A 22,906-nucleotide genomic window follows, 5' to 3' on the forward strand; every position below is an offset into this window, starting at 1 on the left:
TGGTTTTCAACATTACAATATATCACCAGCTAAACATCGCAATATAACAATATATCACAGTGTCTGAAAAAAGGATGGAGCTGTGCAGAGGTATTGGCTGGCTTCATGGTTTTTCCCATGTAATTTTTGCATAGAACACACATATACATCATGATTCAAAATATATTGCCAGGTCAAAAACTATGAAACAGATATCATGATATGGACTTCCAGCTGGTTTTGGATGATATATCAATATATCGCCCAGCCCTAATGTTAACTATTCATTCCTTTAGATTTTCTAGGGTGTATCCATATATTAGGACAGACCATAAGAAAACTATTTGGAGTTAATTATGTTGGCTTCGTGTATAATTGCTTTCATAGAATTAAGTTTTAGTGCTGTGCCCTTGGCTTTTCTGGATGGCCACTCTTAAGTTATAACCCTTGGAAGTGTTTCTGTGTGTTCTGGAAACTGGTAGTGAACAGTATCCTCTTAACATTACCCATGGTCCTATATATAAAGATCCTTCTGAAAAAATACCTGTCTTGAGTTTAGCTGCAGGGAAATGTTTGTTGCATCAAGTGAGTTTGTGTGCTTTTTGATGTTGGACAAGGAAAATTTTATGTTGGCTGCAGGGAAATTAAGAGCCAAATCTGTGGTTGAACTCTGAATGTCTTTTTCCCCCCCTTGTTATGGTTTATAGCCGAACAAGTAAAGGTGTTGCTTGACAATATATAGTTGTAGTAAAATATTCACATGTGTGAAATGATGGCAGCAGAAATCTTTATTATATAGACTCTTTATTTTTCAATAAAAGACACAGAAGCACAACTTATTTTTAAAGTTTGGTTGTAATGTGGTAAATAGCCCTTATTTTTAAAACTGTTGCAAAAACAGAGTATGTTATTTCTAGGGAAGATACAAGGTTTAAAATTTGAACAAAATCTCTGAGGCATAGGCACGTTCATCAGTTGCAGGAAAAACATCACTGGCCCAGCTCACATGCCATGCTAAAACATTCTCTTAGTGTTATGCTCAAGTGGGGATCATAGTTTGTTTCACACCAAACAAACCACAATTGGTAAGCCAAGAACAAATTGTAGTTTGTCTGAAGTGAAACCAACCACCATCCTTGCTTTGGATGTAAGGCCAAGGATCAGAGTTTGTTTTTTGGAGCAGCCAAGACTGGTGTGTTCACAGTCAACCATTAATTGTGGATTATGATGATGTGTGAATGATTCCAAAGTCCTATGGGATTCTAAATGCTTAAAAATTATTATAGCAGAAGCTTTTGTGGACCACACAGTTAATGTTATCAGATTCATGAAGCATTATTCTGAATTGCTAGTATTCATCCCTGGATGTGGTTGCTCTGTTTTATTGTGACTCGCTTATGGAACAACACCAATGCAGTTGCTTTCTGCATGTGTTACTCCATTTTTTCTTTTAATGAATGTATAAGAACAGGGGTGCTTAGCCATCTGGTTTTGTGTTTTAAAGCTCCCTTACCATCCTTAATCATGCGTGAAAATATCTGAGATGTACTTCATGAAATTCCTCAGTTCCCCATGGGAAAGCTGTGAATTTCATTGTCTTTAAAAGAAATGGAGAAAAAAGTATCACTATCACCATGCAGCCCAGCACTGTATATTACCCCTTGGATGTGTGGCTGGGTTTGGACTGCTTTGATGTGGTGTTGGGTGTAGCATCTCTTGAGCTTATCATCCTCCTGGATTAGAATGGGGAAACAATGGAATGTGCTTTCAAAAGGGTATTTATTAGAATAGGGTCATCCCTATTCATATTCTGCTGCAAGTAGTCACACAAATACGATTTTTTCTATATGACTATGGCTGGATCACAGTTGATGTGGGCAGCAAAAAGAGACAAGAGCAGTATAGCAGGATCCATACAACTGGATAGACTGCTTCACCTAGCGAAGGACTGTATCTTAGGTGACCTAGGCGACTGTTATACAGGCCTTTAAAAAAAGACACTCTAAGCCACTAGCTCAACTTTTTCTGACCCAGGATCCACCTTTAACCCAAGCATAAATTTAGGGGCTAATAAAAAACCATATATTTGTATGGTGGTGGTAGTGGTACTCTTGCAACCCATCTTAGATCAGGCTGTAACCTATAGCGGTTCCTGACGCACCCACTGAAGATCAGTGACCTGAGGGATGACCTGAGGGAATGGAAAACTGCAGAAAAAGAAAGTTGCAGATGTGCCACTTCTGAATTTTTTTTGGGGGGGTGAGGTAAAGTGGAATACCAAACACAGCCAAGTGTAGAAGGGTTCTAAACATAAACCTAACTAGATAGATTTATTAAAATTCTCTGTCACTTTTTAGATAAAACTTGCAAGGCAGCATGCAGTAAAATTTCTAAACGACCTACATTTGAACTGTCTACACATCGCAAAGACTGGTTGGTGTACCACAGCTAAATCATTTTTGTGGTGATAATTTGAACTGAGGCATCTGAAAAATTATTGTCAAAAAGTGAAAATAATAATCAGCATAGTATTATGTACCAAAAATACTACCTTGGACTTTGCTATAGCTCAAGGATCTGTGCCTTATTTCTGCAATTTAACTATGCTAAACCTGTTTCTTTTGTGAAAAAGTGAATAGTGCAGTCATGAAATCGAAGGTCTGTTGAAATATCACAATGAGGACCTGCTTGTTTTATTAAAGACACTGATTTATTTTCTGTGTATGGGACTTGCAGTAGCTTTAAGGAAAAAAGTATGTTAAAGCACTTCATATGTGCTGTTGGTGTCTGTATTTCTCTTTTAAAAAACAATGTGGCAGAAATGAGTACCGTACTTTGTAATCATGTGTGGTGAATCTATGGTTTGGCAAGGATAGAAAAAGATAATCTAATGTTCCAGAAAATGGATTTTTGGATTATTATTATTATTATTTTGCTGTGCATTCTAGTGGTTCCTATTGACAAATCTAGCTCAATACTAAAGTTGTCCAAGCCTCCTTTATTTCAGGGGGAACTTCTGCCTACATACTTAGGGTTACAGAAGTAAATTTTAAGAATTCTACAAAAAAGAGAGAAATATTTAGATTATGGTCACCAGATTTCTTAATACAATCCATGGTTGAACAGGGAAATTGGCTCTTAATTTGTGTATTGTACTATGAAACCATGTGAAATGTTTTTACCCCTGGATTGGTTATTCAAAGGAACACTGCCACAAATGTTCTTTACATAATTAAGTCGTTTATAAAAGTTTTGGAATTTATAAGATGGCAAGAATATATTTTCTTTTTGAATTCTTAATTCCAGAAAAATAAAAATAAAGAAATATATTTTTAATCCTGTTTAGTGATCAATTGATGTACCCTATGGATATTCCACACTAATCCAAAAAGCCGCTTTAGCTACAGCAAAGGATTTTGGCATGCCCATTTCTGTGTTCTACTGTGAAAAGCAGACTCCAACACATCAGAGGTGTCAAGAGGGAATTCTTCTGCAACATGTTTCTTGTGCAGATCTCCTAGTCCAAATTTTATTTCATTATTGATTTAAGGTGTTTATATATACAGTACTGCTTTTCAGGCACACCCAATCAAGCAGTTTACATAAGATTACAACACTAAGCATTGATATTATTTTTTTAAAGCTACAATGGAAAAGACAACAACAACAACAACAATAACTGTATTTTGGAGAAGTCCCTGGGGTGACATTTGGAAAAGGGAGAGGCCACTACTGGAAACTGGATGGTAGGATATATGGAATTAATGGTGCTTCTTAAAAAAAAAACCACCCTTTTAAGCAGGGATATAAGAAGTACTATTACTATTATTTTATTTACTACCATAATGTTTCTTGGAAGCACTGCAAGACTGTCATTGTTGGTGAACTTTTATCAGACAGCAATAAATCAGTTCTTGCCATTTGAGTTTTGGTTGTCCTGTAACTGAACTGGAAGTTCAGTAAGCATTTTTATATTATTATTCAGGTGACCTTACCAAGTACTGTTTATCCAAAGCTCTTGTGATGCTGCAAGGGGGCAACCCTTTATTAGAAAGCAAGCTAACCTGCAACTGTATTTTATCACACACACCAGATCCTGTTTTCAGTAAACAGTTTTTATTATTTAAAGGCTAGATTTTTAAACTTCAGTGCACACATTTCTCTTCCTTCCCCACAACATAGTTTCATAAGCAATGCAAAGTGATATGGTACTCTGCACAGGCTAGCTCAGTGTTATGTTGTCAGGCACATAACATTACTGCAAATTAGTTCAGGATAACAAAGCGTGGTCTGAGTGCTTTAGCATGCCGCCAACACAACCTACCATTCCATCAATTGGAAGTGAATATACAGGCTGCTTCAAATACTGAGTCAACATACTCCCATACTGCAGCAAAATGAGAGTTAATCATCATTGTTAATCCTCTGAAATTATATTATTTCATAACTAGAGGTAACTCAAGAGTGTATTCAGACTTTCCAACTGTATTTCCCAGCTACTCAAAACAATTTCAGTAAGTTGCTTCATCCATGTCATCATCACTGCCTGCTCCATAGTCATCTCCATCTTCAAAATAGGAAGCAATATAGTCGTTCTCCTAGAGGAAATCATATTAGATACTGTAAATTGCTACGTGCAAGAAGTATAGTCGCAGATACTTCCTTGTGTTTATATCAGACCTTATGTAACTGGTGGAAATCAATGTTACACATGCAGCAAATAAATATAGATCCCAGTGAAACGTGCTGGTAGTTGAAGGCAAGGTAATTATAAATATACATGCTTGTGTTAACAACATACCTAATTTAAATGTTTTCAGTCACTTTTGACACCCATGCCCTCCATTCCTAAATGAAGTTTCCTTGGTAGCCAATTGATTTCAATGTAATGTATTTTCAATTAAGTGTGGTTAAGACTATGGCCATAAAGCATTTTCAGAAGTGACACAAAAAGCAACCCCCCCCCAGTCCTTCTGTTGACAATACAATATACAGTAGAAAGTGGAAGAAAGCTGCTTTATAAAGTAAACAAGATACAGATGGATATGGTTCTTTCATTTGGTTCTGCAATGAAAATACATATCATTGTTAACTGTAACATAAAGTGCGAGGAATGGAAACATCTTATGGAAACACCATACTACTTACGATGGGGAATCTGCAGCCCTTCAGATGTTACTGTACTCCAATACCCATCAGCCCCAAGCAGCATGGACAATGGCCAAGAAATGATGGGAGCTGTGGTTCAGCAGCGTTCAAAGAGCCACAGGTATACCAAGTTTATTGTATAATGTCAAGAAAATTATTGCCACCATCTTGCTTTCTACATAATTTTTTTTGTTAAGAAAACCAATACCTCTTCGTGCTCTTCTTCCTCATACTCCTCTGGTTCTCCCTCCTCCTCCTCTTCCTCTTTATCTTTATCTTTTTCCTCCTCATCTGACTTTTCTTCGTCTCCTTTCTTTTCTAGCTCCTGGGAAAGGTTAGCAAGAACTTCCATCATCTGAACTTCCAGCTAATTTTTTTAATTATTATTCTTGCTGGTCAAGTAACAAACGGATAGGTGAACTAAGCAAAGAACTCAAGGAGTTCAAAAGGATTTTAGAAATAGCATGATTATGACATAATTCTTGGACATAACTGTAATTTAATTTCATCTCATCACATGCTACTTATTTTCCAAATGGGGAATGAATAATCCTTAACAGATTTCTGGTATCCCTTTCCAAAGTCCCTTACTCAAGGATCAGGGAAAAAAAAATACAAGGAAGAACATCCAGTGGAAAATCCAAAAACCTTACAATTTAGATAAGAGAAAGTGGATTAGTCAAACTTAGGGTAGACCCACTGAAATCAATAGTGCTTAAAATACTGTAGCCATGATTTCGATTGGCTGGCTTCAACACAATGGTTTGTGTTCAAATCTTTTTTTTTTTTAATATTTGAACATGCCAGTTGGTTGTTGTTTTTTATTTGCCATCCTGTCACATAGCATAAAATTGCTCGAGGCAACCATCAGTTAAGGCAAACAAGAACTCCTTGCAGTTATGCAAAGGTGCCCTAAATTATGCATAAGTTTGTCATTCCCCGCAGCCCAATGAGTTTTATAGAGCCTAATCTACTTTTTATATCACTGTTCACAGTGGAGACATACTAGCAATAGTGACTACTGCTGAATAATAAAACCTAAGAAGGTAAAGCAGAGTAAACTGTACCTCTATCTTTTTCAAAACATCCACATTAGTTTTTGGTGTTGCAGTTTTTGCCTTCTTTGGTTTTCCACCTGCTGAAGAAAAATTCTCTTACCTTTATACTCTTCAAACACAGTTATAACAAACTTTACTCATTATGGAGTGAAAAAGCTCCCTGTTTGCAAAGCAGGGAATCAGGAGGAATTTACTATACCAAGAACCAAGTTCTCCTGTGGAAATCCCAGGGGTAACTTCATTTGTGAGAAAAGTTTAACTCCAGCAGGTTGGTTTGAATAGTCATATTTTAGAAATAGGAAGGAGCTGTTAATGGCACACACACACATATCCAGAAAAAATAACAGTGTAACTTACCTGACAGTGGCAACCTTTGTCAAATGCTTGAAAATTTCAGGATTACCAGATCAATCCCTTGCAAAACCAAAGGCCTAAGTTACTTTAAGGTTTCGGTTGTGTGTGTTTTAAAGTACAGTGGTACCTCGGGTTAAGTACTTAATTCGTTCCGGAGGTCTGTTCTTAACCTGAAACTGTTCTTAACCTGAAGCACCACTTTAGCTAATGGGGCCTCCTGCTGCCACCGCGCCGCCGAAGCCCGATTTCTGTTCTTATCCTGAAGCAAAGTTCTTAACCTGAAGCACTATTTCTGGGTTAGCGGAGTGTGTAACCTGAAGTGTCTGTAACCCAAGGTACCACTGTATTCTCTTCTCTTTTCTATGTTCCAACAACCAATCACCCCTTTCTCATTGGAATTATAGCACAAAATAAGGCATACCGAACAATATTATTCATTATTAGAGTTGGTCAACATCCCAAGAAAATATTTTTACTCCTAAGAGGCATGTTACTTAATATTACTTAATATGCATGTTACCTTTTTCAGTCTTCTTCTTTGGTTTCAGCTCTCTCGGGAGTCTTCTCCAGTCTTCCCAAAAGATACATTCAAGTTTTAGTTATTTTTAATAGTTTATGCTCCTTCATGTTAAAGGTATTTCTATGACCAAAGACATTTTATTCAGAACGGTAGCAAGACTTTCACATCCTGGCGCTTGCCAGTGGAGATCATGGGACTGTAGTCCGACAATTCAGGGGCGTAGCGTGGAGGGAATGGCCCCAGGAACATTTTTCTGGGGGATCCTGCTCATGCCATCATGCCAGCCCTGTGCCGCTTTGCGAGGCTGGGATTGGATTTGAATGATTTGCTGGGTGAATCATTTCAGATCAGATCCCAGCATCGTAAAGCAGTTCGAGGGTGGCAGGGTGGCGTGAGCCAAATGCAACAGCCATGCGCCCTTCAATCCCAGCCTTGCAAAGTGAGGCCCAAGATGGCGACTGGTGTCCCAGTTCCAGCTATCAAGCTTCTGTTTGAATGTGGATAGTATCATTACTTGAGAATTGGCAATGCTGAGAAAAGGGAATGGCAGAAGTTTGATATGTGAGGTATTTACTGAGAAATATGGCCCTCAGTATTTTGTATACAGCTCAAGATGCACATTTTGACTGAGAAGACCCGAAATGACTCAAGGGAGTCAACATATACTAGACCAGGGAGGAGGAAACTTGTGCCTCCCTGACTGGTGCTTAACAAAAACTTCTTTTATCCATGAGCACTGCCCATGCTGACTGAGTCCCACAAGTTCACTAGCCCTGCTCTAGACAAACTCGGCCTCACCACAATTACAGGCGCTCCATCTTTCAAGTAAGTGTGACAAAGGAATGTATTGTACTCCTGAGGGACCACTGGGAAGCAGTCCTTTCTCGAAAGATGTGAAAATATGGGAATGAGTCTATCATCTCTGAATGAGTGTTTGTGGTTGGTTGAAGTGGAAAAGAATTCTAGGTGTAAATGCACTTTTAAAAAAATACCACTCTGGGTGAGAGGTATTTATTTAGGTTTACATTTTTTACTAGCTGAATAGCACAGAGGAACCTAAAACAAACAATGAACCAACCATGAAATGAGTTCTACATCTAAATACTGGAAAACAATGGAAAATTCTATGCCAAAATTAACTGGAATTTACGTTTCCTTACCTGGGGTCCATTCTAGGTCCTTTTCATTCATCTGCAAGTATTTTTTGCTGTATCTTTCAACAGGTACAAAACCTGAAGACAAAAACCTAGAGTTGTGAAATATACATACTATAAATTCAGACAAAGCCAATGCAGAACCACAATCTTTATTTAGTTAAAATGCACAAAGGACTATTTTCAGGGGGGAAATCCTTCTTCTGCTTTGCTCACGATAACATATTTGTGCATTTATTTTGTATAAGGCTCTCAAGAAAAACCTTGGGGATTTTATGGGGATAACCACCTTCGTTTGAAGGATTTGGATCACATCACAAACAGAACTAGAAGACGGGTTAGAACATGTCCAGATCGGAGGGGTACAGATTAAATGGCACCTTAACACCGTTCTTCAAGAAATTACTGATTGCACCCTTAGTTACACAGGATTAATTCTATTACAGAAAAAATTGCATGCACAATACTTTCCAGAATAAAGTGATACGGGAAACTAACCTTCATTTTCATTCTTTTTGGTCATAAAATAAGGCGTCCGTTTCATTGCCCCTCTGAGCTCTTGTTTTAAAGCCAAAAGGTAATCCTCATCCTCTCCCGTTTTCAGTGGTGTTGGTTTGTAATCTGTTGTCTGAAAATCACACATATTGGGTTGTATTTAATGGTAGCTTTGTACTAGTGGAAAATTCTTTTGCTTGTGTAAGGTGAGACACACTCTTCCTCATCCAATCCCTGCTACATTCTACAGCCATTGCACCATATCCTGTCTTGTTCCAGAGGGGCTCCCAACTGTGAGAAAGCAACCTTGGGGGGGGGGGAGTGGTAGGGGCTACGTCAAAGAGATTGGCAAGAATTAGTTGCCCCTCCTTGTGCAAGTGTAAGTGCCTTCCAACGTCATTACTTCAATTGCAAAATAGTTTTATGCCGTTCTCTCTGTCTCTCTGGAAAAAGAACTCACATAACCTTTTTTTATTTCATAGGAATCTTCATAAAATGCTTCTCCAGCAATGACAGGAGTACTGGAGGGTACAGCACACAAAGTGCTGTGACATCTTTAATTACTGTCAAAGAACAGCAGCTAAAAACCCAGGGCACTTTTTATACCAGTAGCCCAAGTGCACGCTGGTTTTGTAATCTAAGAGAAACAATTCAGCCAACACACACACACAAATTCGCCAGCACCTGGAGAGCCACTACCAGTCAATGTGGACAGGACTGAACCAGATGGACTAATGGCCTGACTCAGTATAAAACAGCTTCCTGCGTTCCTGTCTAGCATCACCTTCACTGTGTTTAAGCCTAAAGGCCTGGCCTATTGTTTTCCAATATTAGTCTACCAGCAGTAGGACTTGGCATTTTCTTGCTCTTTTTATGTGGCATGCAAGTGCAACACTTCACCCCAATGGCAACTTGTGGTTTGAAATTCTGGCTGCTTGCTAGATACTTACAGGATATAGCGGAGAAGGCCCAAATACTGCTTCAGGTAGAGCTTCACCTTTAACAAAGCCAATTGCTGCAATGTCAAAGGTCAAGGCAGCACGCCCTCTTCCTCGGCCTGACCTGGCCATATCAAATTCCTGAAAAGAACACCTTGCATTTAATATTTATTCTTGTTCTGCAGAGTATACACAGAAAATATGAATTTTCTTTTTAAAAACAAATAGCCACCACAAGAAGTAACTTGAAGAAACACACAATCCACTTTTGCTACTAATTATCATGCCAGTTGTTTTAATAAAAAAGCACAAACCAAGTGCAGAACCTGCAGTCGGTGGGGTTAATAGGCCTCACTGTACAGCTGGCAGGGCCATTTGGCAAAGCCACACCCAACTGCCATATGACAACAGCAGAGCTGTTTTAAGCATATGCGGTGCTGAGGTGCAAAGATCCGCCCGGTGCCCCCCAGGTTGCCCAGTCCCAGGCGTGCAGGAAAGTGGAGCCGGCCAGCCACTTCAGCATCTCGCTGGCTTGGTCGACCCCGAACCCGCGGTGCAGAGCTGCCTGCAGCAATAGAGCCTGCCATGGCGCTCCGACCAACGGGCGGGCTTTTCCCCGGACACAACTCTCAGGCCCTGGACTTTTGGCCTGGTGCCCCTGAAAGCCCGGCGCCCGGGTGCTCCACACCCCTAGCGCCTATGGGTGAGACGGCCCTGGACTTCAGGTAAAGGACACGTAACAATGTGGCCCAGCCAAAAGGAGGTTTGCTGGCACTGCTTATCCTTGGTACCCCAAGGAATCTTGGCAGGAACAGCAGTTATCTTCCCCCGCCCAGTCATTTTCAGGAATGCTGCCCCTTCCCCCAGTGAAAGCCAATGCCTCCCATTTCCACTGATGCACATGGAGCAGAAGCATCCACCAAAATGGCTAATGGGGAAGCACGAAAGCAGGTTTCCTGCAAATGACCCTCAAGGCAATAGGGTCTTTGCTGGGAAATGGGGCAGAGTTTTACCCCTCATCAGCACTTTTGAGGAGTGCAACCTTTTTCCAGGGTTGTGGTTGGTCTTCCTGCTGTGTGAAAAAAGACAGATAAAGAGGCAATGATTGGACAGTGTCATGTGCATGCCCAGTAAGAAGCGAGTGAATGAAGCAGGGCTAAATGCCTAATGGGGAAGCACTCCATGTCCCATTGGACCAAATTGATTTTGCTTTAAATAAACATGCATGGAATCAAGGTATCTATACACATGTACTCAGAAATAAAAATCCCACTATCCAGCAGGGCTTCATGCCTCCAGATGAGGTGTCACAGATAAAAAAGGAGACTCTTGATGCTCCTTTCACCCTCCCCACCTTATGCACCGATGAAACCTTATCTCTGCCTGTTGTTTACTAAACTGATCACAAAGCCATCCTTAAGAATGCTTCATCTCACAATGCGCTTAGTCATGGAATATCTGCAATTCAGTACAGCAACATTTGCTGTTGGTGGTGTGATATAGAAAAACCACACACTGGCTCCTTCCTCAACCACAGGTTCTCCATAGGTTTCGGACTACAACTCCCCTCAATCCCAGATAACGCCAAGATGCAGTTGCCCCTTTCCCTTCCTTCAACAATCATAGAGTTGGAAAGGTCTCCTCAGGGTCATCTAGTCCAACCCCCAGCAAGGCAGGAATCTCTTGCCCAACAGCTGGAACCCAAGACCCTGATATTATGAGTCTCACGCTCAACCGATTGAGCTCCCTCACGAAACATTTTTTTTTAATCATAAGAGTGTCAGTGCATTAGGAGGAACAGATAAAAGAAAAATGAATAGGGGCAGCTGGAGCATATGGGATTGGGACTCACTTCCCCAGGGTGCGCGCTTGGAACTGCACGAGATAGCCCCAAACGAAGCTGCCGCGAGCAAACGACCCTCCTTCGACTCTCACGAAATATTTAAAAGGGGGAAGCATCGGGAGAGCCGTGCCTCTTATTCAGCAGCACGTCAAGCACCATCATCGCACGGCATCTTCAAAGCCCAATTGCAGCCGCCTTCTCGCAGCCTCACGCCTCTCCGGTGCAGCCTCGCCAGGCCGCTCCTCCTGCAGCCTCGCCTCGCCCAGCCCGCCATCCCCGGCCCGCCTGCTCGCGTGCCCGGCGCCGCGCTACCGCAGTGGGCAGGGACGGGGCGGAGACCTCTCGCTCGCTGGCTCGCTCTCTCGAGCACGTCCCGCTCAGGCGCCTCCGTCCCCGCCTCCTCCTTCCCGGGCTCCGCCCCAGCTCCGCGCTCGGCTCGCCGCGCGAGAGGCGCTGCAGGCGGCCCGGCAGGTCGGGGCTGCGGCGATGTCGGCGCTGGAGTGGTTCGCGCACAAGTCCCTGGGCGGAGGCATCTACTGGATCCAGGAGCGCTTCTACGAGTCGGGCAACCGTGCCAACATCTGGCTGGTGCGCGGCTCGCAGCGGGACGTGGTGATCGACACCGGCCTGGGGCTGCGCAGCCTCCCCGACTACCTGCGCTTGGCCGGGCTGCTGGGCGCCGAGGGCGACGAGAAGGCGCTGCTCCCTCCCGAGGGCGCCGCCGGGCGGCCCAGGCCGCTGCTGGCCGTGGCCACCCATGTGCACTTCGACCACGCCGGCGGGCTGCACCAGTTCGACGAGGTGGCCGTGCACAGCGCCGAGGCCCGAGCGCTGCGCCGCGGCGACAACTACGAGACCGTCACTTGGCTCTCGGACAGCGAGGTCGCGCGCCAGCCCAGCCCGGGCTGGAGCGCCCGCCAGTTCCGCGTGCGGCCCGTGCAGCCCACGCTCGTCTTGCAGGAGGGTGAGTAAAGGAGCACGGCGGGCGGCGATCGGCTGCCCAACGCCCGCCCGGGGCAACGCCAGGCTCCGGGGCCTCTCTGGAAGGACGGAGCTGGGCTCTACGACGTCGGGGTGGACAAAAAAGGAAAAGAAAGAAAGAGCACCTCTGGCCATGCACAGAGGGACTTTCCCTCACACCTCCAGGGAACCGTCTGGGACTTGCGGGACTGCAGGCGAGCCGGGCGGGCAGGTTTGAATTGCAGCAGCCTGACCGGGGCCTCGCCTCGGGTGTGCCAGCAGAATGGCACGGATTCCCCTCAACTTAGTTAGAAAGTTTTCCATTATTTTGCAACGAAGGCAGTTGGAGTGGCAAATGTCTATGTGGTATGAATTGCCCCAAGTGCCTCCACCTCTCGTGTACAGTTAGCAAACGTGCTTGTGTAGGTCACGAATATTAACATTGTCCCTTGCGTTCTATATGTAATTATATTGCTCATGTTACTATAGGTGCTTCATAAATACTCAGAGCTGGCTGTGGATGTGTGTTTGGGGTCTGTTGCGGAGAATGACAGGCGGGGGCGTCGGCTCCAGTATGCAAGAGAATGTGTAAAGGGAAGGGTTTTTTTTTTAAATGGCCTGGTCCTATGTATAAAGAGAGAGCAGAATCAGGGCTGTTCCTTCTTTGACTTCACCTCTCGGGATGTGTAAAAGGGCAGTTTTGACCTTCGAGAACTGAGATTTCTGCTTTAAAGTAGGCAAGTGCATAGCTTCTCTTGATGGGCTTTGAGATGCCTTAGGAAAGAAAACGTGTAGCAGGAGTATGGAACTGCTGTTAGGGTGGAGAAAGGAGTTGAAAAGGGAGTGTTTTTTGTTTTACATGGATTTTGTATCAGTAGACACTTTTTCAAATGCTTGATAAAATAGAAGCAAAAGGCTGTAGCCCACCCTTCTCCCTTTTATAGGGAGGGAAAGAGTGAGAACTAAGGATCTTATAATCCTGCTCTTCATTTTGTGCCCCCCCTCGCTCTGTGTGTGTAATGTGGGGTGTGGTATCTTCTCCTTTAAGGTTTGAGCACCCATATATGCAGGAGTTCGTGGGCATCTGGCAAAATCCACACATGTGGATATATTTTAAAGGGCAAACCAGCATGAATATGCACTGTGTCTGTGAACGAGACAGTATGGGTGGAGACGTTTCTAGTAGCTCCTGAAAAATATGTAGGAGGTGGTCTTAGGCATTTGTAGATGTTTTTGCTATCCATAATGAGTTTTGAAAAAACAAATCCCCAGTAGCAGATGCAAGCTTAGCCAGCAGATAGATGTAGCAATAAGAATCTACACTGGAGGTTATCACTTTGGGCATATGCGTGGAACTAAGCCACAGCCTTAGTTTATTGTATGCTTTCTCTCAGCTGGTATACATCAGTCCATGTACAATTCTATTTTTATATAAAATATTATATTGTATATACATATAATCAGATAATACAGATAATCACAACTCTACAATTCTATGATTCTTTTTAAGCTCTACCCCAAAGTAACATTCTCTGATAATAATATAACAGTCCTGTGCATCTTTACTCAGAAGTAAGTCCTACAGTACTTAGTAGGGCTTGTTTACTAATAAGCATGCTGAGGATTGAAGTCCAAGTCATTGTGATATACAATTTCATATCTTAACAACAGTTCCAATTATGTTCTTGTCTCTAGCTGTCCTATTAATTAGGTTGGTTTCCCCTCTCAAATGTGCGTGTTACATAACAGGGATGGGGAAGCCTTGTGACACAAGGCAAATCAGATCTCCTTTCCATCTGTGTCTTTTCAAACCCCGCCCCATCGCATCTATTATTTTAGACTGGCTTGGGGTAGGAAAATCTCAGGCCCAGCAGCTGAATGTGGCTCTTCAGGACATATCAAATCCTTTGACCTGGCTGGAACACATCCCTGAAGTGTCATAATGCTGTTTGCTTAGAGGGATGGAGGATGCAGAGATGTTTCGAGGGGGCTGTAGAAAACTCTGTTTTTTGAACAGCTGGAGTACAGCCTACTGTGCAAAGCAGTCTGCGGTTGTAACAATTGTTTTTCTCAAAATTTATCTTCTGTACCATGAAAATAAATAAAAACAGAAAAAATGTCCCCCCATTGCTCTGCCTGCTTTTACCTCCAGCCCCAACTATCAACGTTACCCATGGGGGAGTGTGGTGATTGGTTTGAAAAAAACGGTTTCCCATCCAGGCTCTTTGTTTGTTTTTAAAGCCAAATCTGAAGCAAAAGGACAGAGCTTTGGCTTGTTTGCGGACACCAAAACGAAGAGTTGAGGGCCCCTCTGCCCCTCCCCTCCTCTGTTAAACAAGCATTGGGTAAAGACAGCACAAGAACAAAGAGTGTTACTTGGCTTCCATTCTCCTCACAAATTTTATATAGAAATTTATGAAGCTGCCTTGCAGTAGTTTCGGCTGTTGGGACACCTAGCTCAGTATTATCACAATTGCTGTGTTTGCACATAATACTAAGCCATGATTTGTTCAGCAAACCACAAGTTGTCTCACAGATAAACAAAAAACCCACAGTTTCCTCCCACACCAAATTATGGTTTGTTTGTTGCCAGAAAACAATGGTTCGTCTGCTAAATAAACCATAGTAAGGGCAGGGAACTAATGGTCCACAGGCCAAATTTGGCCCACCTTGCCTCCCTATTTGGCCAGTGAGGCTGTTATTGCCATACCACGCCCAACTGCCCCACACCTGACATCATATGTGATATCAGGTGTGGGGCATGTAGAGACATGGCCGGTCTTCCCCATAACTATCATGGTGACTATCCCCACACCCTTGTAAGCTGAGTTTGACAACTAGGCAGGGTGACCAACTTATCGATCAGCTGATATTATGACATCTGATGATTGATAGGTGGGTGGTACTGACCACCTATAAGAATTGGCCCACGGGCAGGAGAGAAGATAAAGATCTGAAATCACTGGTTTTAGATGGGTCTTTCCCAGCCCTTCCTGGAGATGCCAGCAATTGAACATGAGGTCTTTTGCATGGAAAAGATGTGCTGCATTATTGCCCTACAGCCATTTCCCCCAAAGGTGAGGCTGGGATGCCAGGAATAAATAAGGTATTTGTGTCTGCCTTAAGTTATATTTAATAGTGTATTTGCAATGTTCAAATGTACGTATTACCATGTCCATGCTTAGTAAGTTCTCAGTAACAGTATATCTACATGTGGGCATCTAGGTGTATACAGTGTCACATTAACGGTTCTGCTAACCATTTTTGCCAATTAAATATAAAATGCAAAGTGTTTGGGAGAACATTAAAGGAAGCTATTGGTTATCGGTTGTAACATTTCATTATTGAATCCTGATTTGTCTTCAGGGTCCTTAAGAAGGGGTGACTAAAAGAAACAAATATATTATTTTCTGATCTAGCTAGATGAAATTGGATTCTGAGTATACTGTTCTCTCATGGGGAGGTGACGTTTCAGAGGTGATAAGCCTGCCAGTTTGCCTCTTTGATTACAGGAAAAACACAGCTAAGGTCCAAGAAGACCATTTGATTAAGATGTCAGAGTGAGATATGAGATCATAATCCCATGCACTCACATTTCCAGATGGAGCACACAGTTTCTGTTAGTGTCAGATCCCGGAAAACTTCTCTGAAATATATTTCCTGGGATCACAAGTTCAGTATGCAATCATCAGATCACATTATTTGAAGTAAACGTTACTGAAATAGTGAATGATGTTATTGTTGCTAGCTCTCACACAGAAAGGCTTACTACGGTGAAAACTCACAGTGGCCTGTTTTACACATACGATCCCAGATTTATAAACCCATGTATTATAAAGTTAGAAACAGGCATGTTCTTTCCTTGCTGTTCCTATCATCAGCCCAGGCATCAGCCCAGAGATCCAGGTTGGTTTTAGAACAGAGTTCCCTGATGTATTTGAAACAGAACACTTTGTCTTAATGTTGGCTGACTAACCAGGATGTCAAATCAGAACCAGGTCAGGTCCCAGCTTAATATCCTGGTTAACTGATATTATCCCAAACTCCCCCATTTTGGACACAGTGGGGAAATCTGGAATACAACAAAGATATCTGGACTAAATAAATCTGGTATGTAAGGAAGGGAAGAGCAAGGAAAAAGTTCATGGTTCCAGATCACAATGCCTGTAGGTTTGCAGCCTTTGCTTAGACAAAAAGATGTCTTCTTCTGAGATGACTTAAGAACAAATAGCTACTGGAAATATTCTGAAATTAATTTCAAGCAACTAAAAGTATTACTGTATCAGAAGTTAAAGTGTTTGTTTATATATTTAAAAAGGACATGGTTACTACGAGATTTCCTGTCAGCAATTTTGATTGCCTAGATTTGCAAAATTAAACAGATTTGAAATCTAATAGGATTTATGAAATGTAGCAACCCAGCTTTATGCACTTTATCCCTTAACTCCTTATCCTCTGGTTCATCCCATTTCAATTATCATCGATACTATGAAAAGAGAAGAATATAAATAATTCTAATGTGTTTATTGCCAAGAAAATCCAGCCAGTGATACCAGCCAGTAAGAATTCACTATAGTGATAAACATTTCAGAATAATCTAAAAAGTTTTTTTTATTTAATTACAGGCAAAAACAAGTGTTGCCATATGGCCTGGTTATTTGGGATTGCCCAGATTCTGGGCATGCCATCCAGTGTTTGGGGCCATTAAATTGGTGCAGCAGATTCCCAACATTTCCCCCGATCTGTAGATAAGACAAAAGTTCAGGCACTATTCTGCTGAATTGCTTGATGAGCACTCACTTGAACCTTCTGTTGCTCTAGCCAGAGACAAGTTTCAGCTTTGATAGTGTTCCACTTTGTCTCCCTTCCATATATGACCAAGGAGAAAAATACACGTACGTATACACGTCCACCCACCCCATTGGAATAATGACAGCTGGGAATGGAAGTCTCTCCTAGTGTCAGTATTCTGATATTTGTTTGTTGGTTGTATTGGAAATTTTATTTCTTAAACTTTTTTTAAAAAACATCAGAGTCCCTGAAGATGCTTTTAAGAAAATGAAACATCTGGAAATGTGAGTTTGGCCCTTTGCTGTTATGACTAAAGGCCACTGGCAGACCTGCCTTAAACCCACCTAAGCTTGTGGCCATTGCAGCATCATGTGAATTCTTTTAAGAGGTGATTGCACACTGTCTCCCAGTAAACATAGTTAAATAATAACAACTTCTATTATTTTGACAAAATTAGCAGCTGTGTTTGCTCTTTTCACACTTTTCTAAAGCTCTGCTATCATCTACCCCCTTTCTGTGACAAAAATGTCATTCACCACCCCACCCTGCAATTATTTCAAATGCCCCTTTTGTACCTCCAGCTCAGCAGGGTCCTTTCTGAGAGGCAACATTTTTTATATGGGCAATCCTGTTATGATACTGCTGGTTGTTTCATTTGACTTTTTTACTGCTGCAATACACTGAGCTGACATTTTCAGTGACATTTCTTTCATGAACACAAGACCACTTTGTGGGTGTTTGCAGCCAGTTCAGGTTCTATCTGCATAAATATGAAGGTTAGATTAAAAACACACACCCAAAATGTATCACTTTGAACTTACTTGCACTGAATTTCACCTATTAATTAGCATGCATAATGCACATTAGTGCATTCAGATGAGAAACTCAGGTGATACGGTAAAATAATTTCATGCCAAAAAGTCATTTGAGAACTTTGCTGTGAATGTGTCTGTGTTCATGTGCAAAATTTATTAGAAAGGGGATATTTTTATTTATTGTATTTCATTTTAAAATCACCCTTCATCTAATAGCATCCTAAAGCAGTTTACAAGCATTGCTACATTAAAAACAATTTAAAAATTCACACTACAAATTTGAACCCATAATTAAAATACCATTGAAAATATTTTACAGTGGGCAATCAACATAACTGCTAAGCTTAATGGGTCAATTTCTTCCAAAGGCCTGGGGGAAGAGGTACATTTTTAACTGGCACTAGAAAGTTAGGTAACATCAGTCCCAACCATGTCTTTGAGGGGAGGGGATTCCATGGAGGGAGCACCACCACAGAGAAGGCACCGTCTTGCGTCACCATTCCAGGGGCCTTACTTAGCGGTGGGACATCCAGCAGCACCTTCCCTGCAGCTCTTAGTAGTAGTGGTAGTAGTAGTAGTAGTAATAATAATAATAATAATAATAATAATAATAATAATAATAATAATAATAAATTTTATTTATACTCCACCCTCCCCAGCCAAGACTGGGCTCAGGGTGGCTAACAACCAATATAAAAACAAGTTGACTGAAATATAACTTAAAAAAACAAGATTAAAATAAAACATAAAAACATTAAAATGCTAAAACATTAGTATATGGGCAGACTAGCATAGGGTGTATAGCTTGGCTGATACAGGGAGTGGTGCTGGACCAATAAGCAAAGTGTTCATGCATGCATTGTTTGACTTCCTATTAACACTTCTAACGCTGAGGTTTGTCAGAGAGCTCAACCTTTGTAATGGAAGTAAATTTGGTGTTATGTTTCTTGCGATCATGCTTCAAAGTCCGATTCCTCCCCCCCACATTATTTTGTTCTTTGTTTGTAGGGGATGTGATCCACCTTGGTGATAGACAGCTCACTGTCATGCATATGCCTGGCCATTCAAGAGGAAGCATTTGCTTACATGACAGAGAACGGAAGATATTGTTCAGTGGGGATGTTGTATATGACGGATCAATGATTGACTGGCTTCCCTACAGCAGGATAAATGACTACGTTACATCCTGCCAGCGACTGATAGACTTAGTGAATAGAGGTCTTGTAGAGAAAGTCCTTCCGGGGCATTTTAACACATTTGGAGCTGAACAGCTCTATCGTTTGGCTTCCAACTACATTTCTAACGCTGGTGTGTGCCACAAAGTTTCTACATGTGCAGTCAGATCGATTGCAAGCCTAGCACTCCGGGCCACAAATTCCAGAACAACTTCATAGTATAACTTGTTTAATAATAGTATTATTATTGTAAAACCGAATGGCATATGTAAGTTTATTTAAAGGAAAAGCTGGCTGATAAGCCATAAAGATTCTTATTTTTATCTACTTAATTTCTACTTTAAAAAAATACCAATATAAACTAGTAGCTGTGCCAAAGCTACTCATTTTCCTTCTATTTTTTCAAGGCAGGTTTGCACATACGTTGAGTACTGTTTGACAGATGTTCTAAATTGGTTGTTTTGTATTTTGAAACATATATATGCTAAATGAAAAGTTTTGCACCTGTGTCAAACTTTATTGATGACATCTTGAGTTAGGGTAGGGATATGTGTTGAAAGTAGATTTTAAATGGTTGAAAATTATTATAAGCTGTAGTGGGGGTAGGTTGGTCTTATAACATTCCACTGTCTCATTACATGCACTAAGATAAAAGTATCAATAAGTTCATTTTTATTGTATGGGGTGAATTTAACCTGAAGTTATTACCAAATGTTAATATAAAGCACTGCACCCTAAGTTGTTACTTTTCTTGAATTAAGTGTGTTGCATTTGACTATTGTTTCTAAAATGAAATGTAAGTGAATATTTCAAGTGTATTGCTTGCTCTTTAAATGTGACTAATGGTGTATGTATGAGTACGTAACTGTTAAAAGATTCTGTCGGATAATTTTAAATATAATGCACACACCCGTGATCATCCTTGGTTTCTTCTGTATAGCAGCTGTAGAAACACTTGTGTGTTGCAAATTGTTTTATGGATTGTAGAGAATAAATTGGGTCTCAGGAGAGAGTAAATTGAAATTTTGGGGGAGATAGCTGCCAAAAAGCTACAGCTCTTGAGTCATATGTGGTTCTTTTCACATTACAGGTGTAGTTACGATTTCAAGTAGTAGCTTTGCAACCTACAAATGTCATTCTTCTTCTTTTGTTTCTTTTTCCATTTTCCGGAATGTTTACTTTCAAGCAACTTGACAAAAATTCCTTGTCTGTTGTTTGTACTTTTCCAGTATAAAAATCCTGTGCAGCCCTCTGGGGTGTTACCAATTTATTGTGTGAAGACAGGTTTTTATCTTGTAACTATGACACTGAAATGAAATCGATAGTTTGAGATATATTAGGAAGGATATTAACAGTGGCCCTTGTCTTGTGAGAACAGTGAACAGCTTTGGGTTGTGGCTGTCACACAAAATTAATTTTTATCCTTTTGCGACTTTATTGCATCATATTTCCCATACATCAAAGAGTATACCGCACATACAGAGCTTGACCCCAGTGTAATCAGCACTTTAGCCCTCAAGGGTGGATAGGTGGATGTAGTTAATTCTTTAAATGTTAACAGTGCCTATTTCCTGTTGTAAACTACAGTAAAGCACAACAGTAAACAGGAAGATCAGACTTGCTGGTGAATGACCACTTAGAAATGAGGTTAGCAATTTCTTTTAGCCCTTATCTTGTTTGAAGCTTTCACCAAACTAATGGAGAAAGATATAATCTTTCAGACTGCTTCACTTTGGCTATTGGCTTTGGAAATACCATTTATTAACAGCCAAAGCCACTAATTTGATACCTTTTAATGCTAGGGAGAAAAGGCACCCATGAGCTTGCAACTTTACAAGATATTAATCTAAAAATTAGCAAATACAAAACTCATCAGGTTGAAGGCTAGTGCAGATATAATGGAGAGGCCCTCTTGACTGTGGTCAAGCAATTAGGAATGGGTTGCCGGATCATTCACTCCTACTTGTAGTGGTGCCAACTCCAGTCCCCACCATACTTTTGCTGTGGGTGCCTGGCCACCACCCACTGCCAGTCGCCACTTTACCTTTGGTGCTCCAGTGCTGCGGGGTCGTGACATCATGTCACACCCTGACATCACGGTGTTGTGGTGTGCGTGCTGGGCATCCACAGTCTGGGGCCCAAGTTGATGCTGCTGCCTACCCATTTCCTTCTCAAGTGAATTCCCTCCTGTTTTAACTGCTGCTAAGCATTGTGTCAACGGCAATATTTAAGCACAGTTAAGGCTAACCTGGTTCCTACTTCAATTTGCAGCCAACTTGAGACTGGTACCTTGTTCATTGTGTAGAAATGTGCACCTTTTGGAATAAACTGCTACAAAATCATTCTGTTCTACTGGAATACTGCTGAGGTGCTAGTGATTTTGAGGCTTTAATGGTGATGTTTTTCCCAAAGTTAAAGCAAACTGCCTAAAGCCTCTATTCCTTCTTTCCTACCCACCTTTCTCAGTGTCTTGAAAGTTCTTTTCCAAACGCCTTACTGTGAGTGGCACATACTAGACAGCTCACTGTGGGAAGAATTTAGCTAAGGAATACTGTGATTGCCAAAGGTTAGACTACTCTTAAGAACTGATCTGAGTTTCTGCTCTTGGAACAGTTCTGTTGGTACATTTTTGTTCTATAAGATGGGACATTTCTGTTCTATTTCAGTGCTCACAAAGCCAGATTATCTTCTGAAGTCTTAAGTAGTTAAGTAGTTCTTGGGAAATGTAGTCAAATAGGAATCAGGCTGTGAAACTCTCCCCAAGCAAGTGTTTACTCAAAAGCAAGTTCCACTCAGTTCATTGAGTCTTTATTCTTCGTAAGCCTGAGTCAGAGCTTTAACTTAGAACAGGGGTGGCTAACCTGTGGCCCTCCATATATTGCTGAACTACAACTTCCATCATCCCTAATTATTGGCCAAGCTGAATGAGGCTGATGGGAGCTGGAGTTTAACGTCCTCTGGGGGACCACAGGCTAGTCTTCGCTGACTTAGAAGTAAGTCACACTTGGCTTTGGTTAGTAAAGTACAACCTTAGAGTGAAAATATATAATCTTATCTTTTGTCTTAATTATTTTTATATTCTAAGACCTTGTGTATTTCTGAATGAATTTATTGAAAGACCTTTATCATTAATTATTGTAATGCCTTTAAAAACAACAAAATATATGTGTTCACTTTAAATATTACAAAGTATGATACATTTACTATTGCTTTATTTGTAAACATTCTCTTGACATCCCCTCTGGATTCAGTATTTACAAAGGCTTAAAATGCAATTCTGTTCAACAATGTTCTTGGGGTTAAGGCAATGATATGTTGCTGATTCAACTGTTTTTACTTAAGCAAGTCATGGATTGTGCTGTAAAATGCAATTTAAAAGCATTTTTAAAAGTTGTAATGCATTGTTCTGTCTACTGATGAAACTTTACTAATGTGCCACAGTTTTCAAGGGGAAATTGTATATTATTTTATCATAGATATTGATAATAAAAGAATTGTGACACAAAACAGCTCTCCAGTGATCATTTCCATTTCCTCTTTAACCCAACCAAACGAGAAAGTTACATATGTGTTGCTTTTGAGAGATGGAATGGATGATGCCAAATGGTAGTTGTGTGATAGCCAGGCCATAACAGCTGCCATCACTCTGAAATAGGTTTTTGTGTGGAGTGGGGTG

At 41.2% G+C, this 22,906-nt stretch overlaps 2 protein-coding genes across 6 annotated transcripts in view; one reads left to right on the forward strand and one right to left on the reverse strand.

The window, feature by feature from the left end:
• Window positions 1-2,676: 2,676 nt before the first annotated feature.
• On the reverse strand, window positions 2,677-11,835 carry POLR3G (RNA polymerase III subunit G). 4 transcript variants are annotated; one of them, XM_081930242.1, is made up of 8 exons: window positions 11,620-11,835; window positions 9,659-9,787; window positions 8,712-8,841; window positions 8,220-8,291; window positions 7,060-7,110; window positions 6,195-6,265; window positions 5,336-5,452; window positions 2,677-4,577 (listed from the first exon to the last, which is right to left on the reverse strand). In XM_081930242.1, the coding sequence occupies exons 2-8, from the start codon at window positions 9,776-9,778 to the stop codon at window positions 4,491-4,493; spliced, it is 648 nt and encodes a 215-aa protein (XP_081786368.1). In that variant the 5' UTR covers window positions 9,779-9,787; window positions 11,620-11,835; the 3' UTR covers window positions 2,677-4,490. The 4 variants fall into 4 exon arrangements, with proteins under 4 accessions (XP_081786368.1, XP_081786366.1, XP_081786365.1 ...); XM_081930240.1 differs by having other exon boundaries at window positions 6,195-6,262; window positions 11,582-11,835; XM_081930239.1 differs by having other exon boundaries at window positions 11,582-11,835.
• Window positions 11,836-11,917: 82 nt separating this feature from the next.
• MBLAC2 (metallo-beta-lactamase domain containing 2) overlaps window positions 11,918-22,906 on the forward strand; it is a 631,094-nt gene continuing 620,105 nt past the window's right edge. The window contains exons 1-2 of one of the 2 annotated variants that reach the window (XM_081930232.1): window positions 11,918-12,453; window positions 19,064-19,498. In XM_081930232.1, coding sequence (XP_081786358.1) covers window positions 11,976-12,453; window positions 19,064-19,449 — 864 coding nt within the window. In that variant the 5' untranslated portion in view covers window positions 11,918-11,975 and the 3' untranslated portion in view covers window positions 19,450-19,498. Of the gene's footprint in view, window positions 12,454-19,063; window positions 22,738-22,906 lie in introns of those variants that run through there. The other variant, XM_081930231.1, reaches the window with a different exon arrangement.

This window comes from Podarcis melisellensis, assembly GCF_964234715.1.
Source record: "Podarcis melisellensis genome assembly, chromosome: 11".
Taxonomy (NCBI): domain Eukaryota; kingdom Metazoa; phylum Chordata; class Lepidosauria; order Squamata; family Lacertidae; genus Podarcis; species Podarcis melisellensis.

Excerpts from the sequence above, each read along its gene's own strand:
- POLR3G (XM_081930239.1), bottom strand. The coding sequence starts at position 11,605 with ATGCTTCCCCCTTTTAAATATTTC. Across the intron at positions 8,842-9,658 it reads GGCCTTCTCCGCTATATCCT|ACAACAGATTACAAACCAAC; the intron begins GTAAGTATCTAG and ends TGTGATTTTCAG. Across the intron at positions 6,266-7,059 it reads AAAGAAGAAGACTGAAAAAG|CAGGTGGAAAACCAAAGAAG; the intron begins GTAACATGCATA and ends ATTTTTCTTCAG.